The sequence below is a fragment of the Heterodontus francisci genome, chromosome 9 (assembly GCF_036365525.1).
Source record: "Heterodontus francisci isolate sHetFra1 chromosome 9, sHetFra1.hap1, whole genome shotgun sequence".
NCBI lineage: Eukaryota > Metazoa > Chordata > Chondrichthyes > Heterodontiformes > Heterodontidae > Heterodontus > Heterodontus francisci.
In genome coordinates, this window is record NC_090379.1 from 6,189,131 (window position 1) to 6,199,418 (window position 10,288).

The 10,288-nt window shown below is 58.6% G+C and overlaps 1 protein-coding gene across 1 annotated transcript in view; it reads right to left on the reverse strand.

Annotated features, from left to right (window-relative positions):
- Positions 1–4,481, reverse strand: part of esr2a (estrogen receptor 2a) — a 569,342-nt gene extending 564,861 nt beyond the window's left edge. The window contains exon 1 of the mRNA XM_068038484.1: positions 4,231–4,481. Coding sequence (XP_067894585.1) covers positions 4,231–4,259 — 29 coding nt within the window. The 5' untranslated portion in view covers positions 4,260–4,481. The remainder of the gene's footprint in view (positions 1–4,230) is intronic.
- Positions 4,482–10,288: the final 5,807 nt, after the last annotated feature.

Consider the following 10,288-nt stretch of genomic DNA (forward strand, 5'->3'; position numbering starts at 1 on the left):
TGAGGGAGAGAGGGAGAAAGAGGGAGGGAGAAAGAGGGAGGGAGAGAGGGAGAAAGAGGAGGGAGAGAGGGAGAAAGAGGGAGGGAGAGAGGGAGAAAGAGGGAGGAGAGAGGGAGAAAGAGGGAGGGAGAGAGGGAGAAAGAGGGAGGGAGAGAGGGAGAAAGAGGGAGGGAGAGAGGGAGAAAGAGGAGGGAGAGAGGGAGAAAGAGGGAGGGAGAGAGGGAGAAAGAGGGAGGGAGAGAGGGAGAGAGGGAGAAAGAGGGAGGGAGAGAGGGAGAGAGGGAGGAGAGAGGGAGGGAGAGAGGGAGAAAGGGAGAAAGGGAGAAAGAGAGAGGGAGGGAGGGAGGGAGGGAGAAAGAGGGAAGGAGAGAGGGAGAAAGAGGGAGGGAGAGAGGGAGAGAGGGAGAAAGAGGGAGGGAGAGAGGGAGAGAGGGAGAAAGAGGGAGGGAGAGAGGGAGGGAGAGAGAGAGAGAGAGGGAGAGAGAGGGAGGGAGAGAGGGAGAAAGAGAGAGGGGGAGAGGGAGGGAGAGAGGGAGGAGAGAGGGAGGGAGAGAGGGAGGGAGAGAGGGAGGGAGGGAGAGAGGGAGGGAGAGAGGGAGGGAGAGAGGGAGGGAGAGAGGGAGGGAGGGAGGGAGAGAGGGAGGGAGAAAGAGAGAGGGAGGGAGAGAGGGAGAGAGGGAAAAAGAGGGAGAGAGGGAGGGAGAAGAGAGAAGGAGGGAGAGAGAGGGAGGGAAGGAAAGAGGGAGGAGAGGGAGGGAGGGGAGGGAGGAGAGGGAGGGAGGGGAGAGGAGGAGAGGGAGGGAGGGGAGAGGGAGGAGAGGGAGGGAGGGAGGGAGGGAGGAGGGAGGGAGGGAGGGAGGGGAGGGGAGGAGAGGGAGGGGGGAGGGAGGAGGGAGGGAGGGGAGGGAGGAGAGGGAGGGAGGGGAGGGAGGAGAGGGAGGGAGGAGAGAGAGGGAGGGAGGGGAGCGAGGAGAGGAGGGAGGGAGGGAGGAGAGGGAGGGAGGGGAGGGGAGGAGAGGGAGGGAGGGGAGGGGAGGAGAGGGAGGGAGGGGAGGAGAGGGAGGGAGGGAGGGGAGGAGAGGGAGGAGAGGAGGGGAGGAGGGAGGGAGGGGAGGGGAGGAGGGAGGGAGAGGAGGGGAGAGAGGGAGGGAGGAGGGGAGGAGGGGAGGAGGGGGAGGGGGAGGGGAGGGGAGGGAGGGGAGGAGGGGAGGGGAGGGGAGGGGAGGGAGGGGAGGGGGAGAGGGGAGGGGAGGGGAGGGGAGAGGGGAGGGGAGGAGAGAGGGAGGGGAGGGAAGGAGCAGAGGGGGGAGGGGAGGAGCACAGAGGGGGAGGGGAGGTGGAGAGGAGGAGGGGATGGAGGAGGAGGGGAGGAGGGATGGAGGGAGGGAGCGGAGGGATGGGGGGAGGGGAGGAGAGAGAGGGAGGAGAGTGAGGAGAGAGAGGAGGAGAGGGAGGGGAGGGAGGAGAGGGAGGGGAGGGAGGAGAGGGAGGAGAGGGACAGGGGTGAAGGAGAGGGAGGGGGGCAGGGGTGGAGGAGAGGGAGGGAGGGGGAGGGGTGGAGGAGAGGGAGGGAGGGGGAGGGGTGGAGGAGAGGGAGGGAGGGGGAGGGGTGGAGGAGAGGGAGGGAGGGGCAGGGGTGGAGGAGAGGGAGGGAGGGGAGGGGGAGGGGAGGAGGAGGAGAGAGAGGTAGGGAAGGGGGAGGAGAGGGAGGGGGAGGGGAGGGGGGAGGAGAGGGAGGGGGGAGGGGAGGGGGGAGGAGAGGGAGGGGGGAGGGGAGGTGGAGGAGAGGGAGGGAGGGGAGGGGGAGGAGAGGGAGGGGGGAGGGGGGAGGGGGGAGGGGAGGGGGAGGAGAGGGAGGGGGGAGGGAGGGGGGAGGAGAGGGAGGGGGGAGGGGAGGGGGGAGGAGAGGGAGGGGGGAGGGGAGGGGGGAGGAGAGGGAGGGGGAGGGGGTGGAGGAGAGGGAGGGAGGGGAGAGGGAGGGAGGGGAGGGGAGAGGGAGGGAGGGGAGGGGGTGGGAGGGAGGGGAGGGGGTGGAGGAGAGGGAGGGAGGGGGAGGGGGTGGAGGAGAGAGAGGGAGGGGGAGGGGGTGGAGGAGAGGGAGGGAGGGGAGGGGGTGGAGGAGAGGGAGGGAGGGAGTGGAGGAGAGGGAGGGAGGGAGGGGAGGGGGTGGAGGAGAGGGAGGGAGGGAGGGGATGGGGTGGAGGAGAGGGAGGGGAGGAGGTGGAGGAGAGGGAGGGGGGGTGGAGGAGAGGGAGGGGAAGGGGTGGAGGAGAGGGAGGGAGAGGAGAGGGAGGGGAGGGGGTGGAGGAGAGGGAGGGAGGGAGGGGGAGGAGAGAGAGGGAGGGGGAGGAGAGGGAGGGAGGGAGGGGGGAGGAGAGGGAGGGTGGGGAGGGGGTGGAGGAGAGGGAGGGAGGGGAGGGGGAGGAGAGGGAGGGAGGGGAGGGGGTGGAGAGGGAGGGAGGGGAGGGGGTGGTGGAGAGGGAGGGAGGGGAGGGGGTGGAGGAGAGGCAGGGGAGGGAGGGGAGGGAGGGGAGGGAGAGGGAGGGGAGGGAGAGGGAGGGAGGAGAGGGAGGGAGGAGAGGGAGGGATGGGATGGAGGAGAGGGAGGGAGGGAGGGGGTAGGAGAGGGAGGGAGGGAGGGGGTAGGAGAGGGAGGGAGGGAGGGGGTAGGAGAGGGAGGGAGGGGGGAGGAGAGGGAGGGAGGGAGGGGGAGGAGAGGGAGGGAGGGAGGGGGAGGAGAGGGAGGGAGAGAGGGGGTGGAGGAGAGGGAGGGAGGGGAGGGGAGGGGGTGGAGGAGAGGGAGGGAAGGGAGGGGAGGAGAGGGGAGGGGAGGGAGGGGAGGGAGGGGAGGGGAGGGGAGGGGAGGGGAGGAGAGGGAGGGGAGGAGAGGGAGGGAGGAAGGGAGGAGAGGGAGGGAGGAGGGGAGCAGAGGGAGCGAGGAGGGGAGCAGAGGGAGGGAGCAGAGGGAGGGAGGAGAGGGAGGGTGGGAGGGAGGAGAGGGAGGGAGGGTGGGAGGGAGGGGAGTAGGAGAGGGAGGGAGGGGGGTAGGAGAGGGAGGGAGGGAGGGGGTAGGAGAGGGAGGGAGGGAGGGGGTTGGAGAGGGAGGGAGGGGAGGGAGGGAGGGAGGGGGTGGAGGAGAGGGAGGGAGGGGAGGGGGTGGAGGAGAGGGAGGGAGGGGAGGGGGTGGAGGAGAGGGAGGGAGGGGGTGGAGGAGAGGGAGGGAGGGGGTGGAGGAGAGGGAGGGAGGGGAGGGAGGGGGAGGGAGGGGAGGGAGGGGGAGGGAGGGAGAGGGAGGGAGGAGAGGGAGGGATGGGATGGAGCAGAGGGAGGGGATGGAGGAGAGGGAGGGAGGAGAGGGAGGGAAGGGAGGGAGGGGAGGAGAGGAGAGGGTGAGGGGAGGAGAGGGAGTGGAGGAGAGGGAGGGAGGAGGGGAGGAGAGAGAGGGAGGAGGGGAGGAGAGGGAGGGAGGAGAGGGCGGGAGGAGGGGAGGAGAGGGCGGGAGGAGAGGGAGGGAGGAGAGGGAGGAGAGGGAGGGTGGGGGGTAGGAGAGGGAGGGAGGGAGAGAGGGACGGGGAGGAGAGGGGGGAGGAGAGGGGGGAGGGAGGGGGAGGGAGGGGGAGGAGAGGGGGGAGGAGAGGGGAGGGGGAGGGAGGGGGAGGAGAGGGGGGAGGGAGGGGGAGGAGAGGGGGGAGGGAGGGGGAGGAGAGGGGGGAGGGAGGGGGAGGAGAGGGGGAGGGAGGGGGGAGGGGAGGAGAGGGGGGAGGGGAGGAGGGAGGGAGGGAGGGGGTGGAGAGGGAGGGAGGGAGGGAGAGAGGAAATAGGGAGGGAGAGAAGGAGCTAGGGAGGGAGAGAGAAGGGGATAGGGAGGGAGAGAGAAGGGGATAGGGAGGGAGAGAGAAGGGGATAGGGAGGGGGAGAGAAGGGGATAGGGAGGGAGAGAGAAGGGGATAGGGAGGGAGAGAGGAGATCGGAAGGGTGAGGAGATCGGAAGGGAGAGAGGAGATAGGGAGGGAGAGAGGAAGAGAGAAGAAGATAGGGAGGGAGAGAGAAGGAGATAGTGAGGGAGAGAGAAGGAGATAGTGAGGGAGAGAGAAGGAGATAGGGAGGGAGAGAGGAGATCGGAAGGGTGAGAGGAGATAGGGAGGGAGAGAGAAGGAGATAGGGAGCGAGGGAAGGAGAGAGGGGCAGTGCAAGTAGAGTGTCCCGGCCAGGTTGCTCTCAGGTACTCACCGCCTCTTGAGCAGCTCCTCCCGGTCCATAATTCAGGTGAAAGTTGTGTTGAGCTCGGCCTCTCTCTATCGGACTCCCACAGTCTCAACTGGTGTCAGTGGACTCTCCAGAATCCTCCCCACCTCTTGCCAGCCACAACTATTGACTGCTTCTTCTTGCCTGCGTTTGGGTGTAAGTGTGCTGGGCGAGCTGGCAGTACAAAGTGCCAGCGCTTTGGGAAGGGCTGCTCAATGTGTCTGTTTTGCACTCTCTGCCTCTCCCCACTCTCACTCTCTGCACCGTGAACGCAGCGCCATCTGCAGCCGTCAGTCAGCAGCGTTCCCCGGTTCCACCCCCTGGAACCTCCACCTCCAGCTACTCAAGCAGAAATGTTTCTTACACACAGGGGTTGTTGGATTCTGGAAATGGATTGCCACAGGGAGTGGTTGAGGCAGAGACTATTGTATCATTTAATTGCATAAAAGTCTGAACCAGATAAAGATAAAGAACTCTGGAGGGACGGAGCAGGGGAGTGGGACGGTGGGATTACTTTGAGATTGATACTGGGCTATGGGGAGAGAGCAGGACAGTGGGATTAGTTTGTGATTGATACAGGGCGAGGGGGAGAGAGTGAGGCAAAGGGATTAGTTTGGATTGATACAGGGCTATGGAGACAGAGTAGGGCAGTGGGATTAGTTTGTGATTGATACAGGGCTATGGGGAGAGAGTGAGGCAGTGGGATTAGATTGTGATTGATACAGGGCGAGGGGGAGAGAGTGAGGCAGTGGGATTAGTTTTCGGATGGATACAGGGCTATGGGGAGAGAGTGGGGCAGTGGGATAGGTCTGTGATTGATACAGGGCTATGGGGAGAGAGTGAGGCAGTGGGATTAGTTTGGGATTGATAGAGGGCTATGGGGAGAGAGTGAGGCAGTGGGATTAGTTAGGGGTTGTTACAGGGCTACGGGGAGAGAGTAGGGCAGTGGGATTAGTTTGGGATTGATACAGGGCTATGGGGAGAGAGCAGGACAGTGGGATTAGTTTGGGATTGATACAGGGCTATGGGGAGAGAATAGGGCAGTGGGATTAGTTTGGGATTGATACAGGGCTATGGGGTGAGAGTAGGGCAGTGGGATTAGTTTGGCATCGATACAGGGCGATGGGGAGAGAGTCGGGCAGTGGGATTTGTTTGGGATTGTTACTGGGCTATGGGGAGAGAGTAGGGCAGTGGGATTAGTTTGGGATTGATACAGGGCTATTGGGAGAGAGTGGGGCAGTGGGATTAGTTTGGGGATTGATACAGGGCTATGGGGAGAGAGTGGGGCAGTGGATGGTTTGGGATTGAAACAGGGCTATGGGGAGAGAGTCGGGCAGTGGGATTAGTTTGGGATTGTTACAGGGCTGTTGGGAGAGAATGGGGCAGTGGGATTAGTTTGGGGATTGATACAGGGCTATGGGGAGAGAGTGGGGCAGTGGATTTGGTTTGGGATTGAAACAGGGCTATGGGGAGAGAGTCGGGCAGTGGGATTAGATTGGGATTGATACAGGGCTATGCGGAGAGAGTAGGGCAGTGGGATTAGTTTGGGGATTGATACAGGGCTATGCGGAGAGAGTAGGGCAGTGGGATTAGTTTGGGATTGATACAGGGCTGTTGGGAGAGAATGGGGCAGTGAGATTAGTTTGGGATTGATACAGGGCTATGGGGAGAGAGTAGGGCAGTGGGATTAGTTTGGGATTGATTCAGGGCTATATGCAGAGAGTGGGACAGTTTAATTAGATTGGGATTGATACAGGGCTCTGGGGAGAGAGTGGGGCAGTGGGATTAGTTTGGGATTGATACAGGGATATGGGGAGAGAGTGAGGCAGTGGGATTAGTTTGGGATTGATAAATGGCTACGGGGAGAGAGTCAGGCAGTGGGATTAGTTTTGGGATGGATACAGGGCTATGGGGAGAGAGTGGGGCAGTGGGATTAGTTTGTGATTGATACAGAGCTATGGGGAGAGAGTGAGGCAGTGGGATTAGTTTGGGATTGACAGACGGCTATGGGGAGAGAGTAGGGCAGTGGGATTAGTTTTGGGATTGATACAGGGCTATGGGGTGAGAGTAGGGCAGTGGGATTAGTTTTGGGATTGATGCAGGGCTAAAGGGAGAGAGTGGGGTGGTGGGATTAGTTTTGGACTGATACAGGGCTATGGGGAGAGAGTAAAGCAGTGGGATTAGTTTGGGATTTATACAGGGCTATGGGGAGAGTGGGGCAGTGGGATTAGTGTGGGATTGATACAGGGCTATGGGGAGAGTGGGGCAGTGGGATCAGTTAGGGATTGATACAGGGCTTTGGGTAGAGAGTCAGGCAGTGGGATTAGTTTGGGATTGATAGAGGGCTATGGGGAGAGCGTAGTGCAGTGGGATTAGTGTGGGATCGCTACAGCGCCATGGGGAGAGAGCAGGACAATGGGATTAGTTTGGGATTGATGCAGGGCAATAGGGAGAGAGTAGGGCAGTGGGATTAGTTTGGGATTGATACAGGGCTATGGGGAGAGAGTAGGGCAGTGGGATTAGTTTTGGGATTGATACAGGGCTATGGGGTGAGAGTAGGGCAGTGGGATTAGTGTGGGATCGATACAGGGCTATGGGAAGAGAGCAGGGCATTGGGGTTAGTTTGGGATTGTTACAGGGCTAATAGCAGAGAGTGAGGCAGTCGGATTAGATTGGGATTGAAACAGGGCTATTGGGAGAGAGTGGGGCAGTCGGATTAGATTGGGATTGAATCAGGGCTATTGGGAGAGAGTCAGGCAGTGGGATTAGTTTGGGATTGTTACAGGGCTAATAGCAGAGAGTGGGGCAGTCGGATTAGATTGGGATTGAAACAGGGCTATTGGGAGAGAGTCAGGCAATGGGATTAGTTTGGGATTGTTACAGGGCTAATAGCAGAGAGTGGGGCAGTCGGATTAGATTGGGATTAAAACAGGGATATTGGGAGAGAGTCAGGCAATGGGATTAGTTTGGGATTGTTACAGGGCTAATAGCAGAGAGTGGGGCAGTCGGATTAGATTGGGATTGAAACAGGGATATTGGGAGAGAGTCAGGCAGTGGGATTAGTTTGGGATTGTTACAGGGCTATGGGGAGAGAGTAGGGCAGTGGGATTAGTTTGGGATTGATACAGGGCTATGGGGAGCGCGTCGGCAGTGGGATTAGTTTGTGATTGATACAGGGCTATGGGGAGAGAGTGACGCAGTGGGATTAGTTTGGGATTGATACAGGGCTATGGGGTGAGAGTAGGGCAATGGGATTAGTTTGGGATCGATACAGGGCTATGGGGAGAGAGCAGGACAGTGGGATTAGTTTGGGATTGATACAGGGCTATGGGGAGAGAGTCGGGCAGTGGGATTAGTTTGGGATTGATAGAGGGCTATGGGGTGAGAGTAGGGCAATGGGATTAGTTTGGGATCGATACAGGGCTATGGGGAGAGAGTGGGGCAGTGGGATTAGTTTGGGATTGACACAGGGCTATGGGGAGAGAATAGGGCAGTGGGATTAGTTTGGGATTGATACAGGGCTATGGGGTGAGAGTAGGGCAGTGGGATTAGTTTGGCATCGATACAGGGCGATGGGGAGAGAGTCGGGCAGTGGGATTTGTTTGGGATTGTTACTGGGCTATGGGGAGAGAGTAGGGCAGTGGGATTAGTTTGGGATTGATACAGGGCTATTGGGAGAGAGTGGGGCAGTGGGATTAGTTTGGGGATTGATACAGGGCTATGGGGAGAGAGTGGGGCAGTGGATGGTTTGGGATTGAAACAGGGCTATGGGGAGAGAGTCGGGCAGTGGGATTAGTTTGGGATTGTTACAGGGCTGTTGGGAGAGAATGGGGCAGTGGGATTAGTTTGGGGATTGATACAGGGCTATGGGGAGAGAGTGGGGCAGTGGATTTGGTTTGGGATTGAAACAGGGCTATGGGGAGAGAGTCGGGCAGTGGGATTAGATTGGGATTGATACAGGGCTATGCGGAGAGAGTAGGGCAGTGGGATTAGTTTGGGGATTGATACAGGGCTATGCGGAGAGAGTAGGGCAGTGGGATTAGTTTGGGATTGATACAGGGCTGTTGGGAGAGAATGGGGCAGTGAGATTAGTTTGGGATTGATACAGGGCTATGGGGAGAGAGTAGGGCAGTGGGATTAGTTTGGGATTGATTCAGGGCTATATGCAGAGAGTGGGACAGTTTAATTAGATTGGGATTGATACAGGGCTCTGGGGAGAGAGTGGGGCAGTGGGATTAGTTTGGGATTGATACAGGGATATGGGGAGAGAGTGAGGCAGTGGGATTAGTTTGGGATTGATAAATGGCTACGGGGAGAGAGTCAGGCAGTGGGATTAGTTTTGGGATGGATACAGGGCTATGGGGAGAGAGTGGGGCAGTGGGATTAGTTTGTGATTGATACAGAGCTATGGGGAGAGAGTGAGGCAGTGGGATTAGTTTGGGATTGACAGACGGCTATGGGGAGAGAGTAGGGCAGTGGGATTAGTTTTGGGATTGATACAGGGCTATGGGGTGAGAGTAGGGCAGTGGGATTAGTTTTGGGATTGATACAGGGCTAAAGGGAGAGAGTGGGGTGGTGGGATTAGTTTTGGACTGATACAGGGCTATGGGGAGAGAGTAAAGCAGTGGGATTAGTTTGGGATTTATACAGGGCTATGGGGAGAGTGGGGCAGTGGGATTAGTGTGGGATTGATACAGGGCTATGGGGAGAGTGGGGCAGTGGGATCAGTTAGGGATTGATACAGGGCTTTGGGTAGAGAGTCAGGCAGTGGGATTAGTTTGGGATTGATAGAGGGCTATGGGGAGAGCGTAGTGCAGTGGGATTAGTGTGGGATCGCTACAGCGCCATGGGGAGAGAGCAGGACAATGGGATTAGTTTGGGATTGATGCAGGGCAATAGGGAGAGAGTAGGGCAGTGGGATTAGTTTGGGATTGATACAGGGCTATGGGGAGAGAGTGAGGCAGTGGGATTAGTTTGGGATTGATAGAGGGCTATGGGGAGAGAGTAGGGCAGTGGGATTAGTTTTGGGATTGATACAGGGCTATGGGGTGAGAGTAGGGCAGTGGGATTAGTGTGGGATCGATACAGGGCTATGGGAAGAGAGCAGGGCATTGGGGTTAGTTTGGGATTGTTACAGGGCTAATAGCAGAGAGTGAGGCAGTCGGATTAGATTGGGATTGAAACAGGGCTATTGGGAGAGAGTGGGGCAGTCGGATTAGATTGGGATTGAATCAGGGCTATTGGGAGAGAGTCAGGCAGTGGGATTAGTTTGGGATTGTTACAGGGCTAATAGCAGAGAGTGGGGCAGTCGGATTAGATTGGGATTGAAACAGGGCTATTGGGAGAGAGTCAGGCAATGGGATTAGTTTGGGATTGTTACAGGGCTAATAGCAGAGAGTGGGGCAGTCGGATTAGATTGGGATTAAAACAGGGATATTGGGAGAGAGTCAGGCAATGGGATTAGTTTGGGATTGTTACAGGGCTAATAGCAGAGAGTGGGGCAGTCGGATTAGATTGGGATTGAAACAGGGCTATTGGGAGAGAGTCAGGCAGTGGCATTAGTTTGGGATTGTTACAGGGCTATGGGGAGAGAGTAGGGCAGTGGGATTAGTTTGGGATTGATACAGGGCTATGGGGAGCGCGTCGGCAGTGGGATTAGTTTGTGATTGATACAGGGCTATGGGGAGAGAGTGACGCAGTGGGATTAGTTTGGGATTGATACAGGGCTATGGGGTGAGAGTAGGGCAATGGGATTAGTTTGGGATCGATACAGGGCTATGGGGAGAGAGCAGGACAGTGGGATTAGTTTGGGATTGATACAGGGCTATGGGGAGAGAGTCGGGCAGTGGGATTAGTTTGGGATTGATAGAGGGCTATGGGGTGAGAGTAGGGCAATGGGATTAGTTTGGAATCGATACAGGGCTATGGGGAGAGAGTGGGGCAGTGGGATTAGTTTGGGATTGACACAGGGCGATGGGGAGAGAGTAGGGCAATGGGATTAGTTTGGGATCGATACAGGGCTATGGGGAGAGAGTGGGGCAGT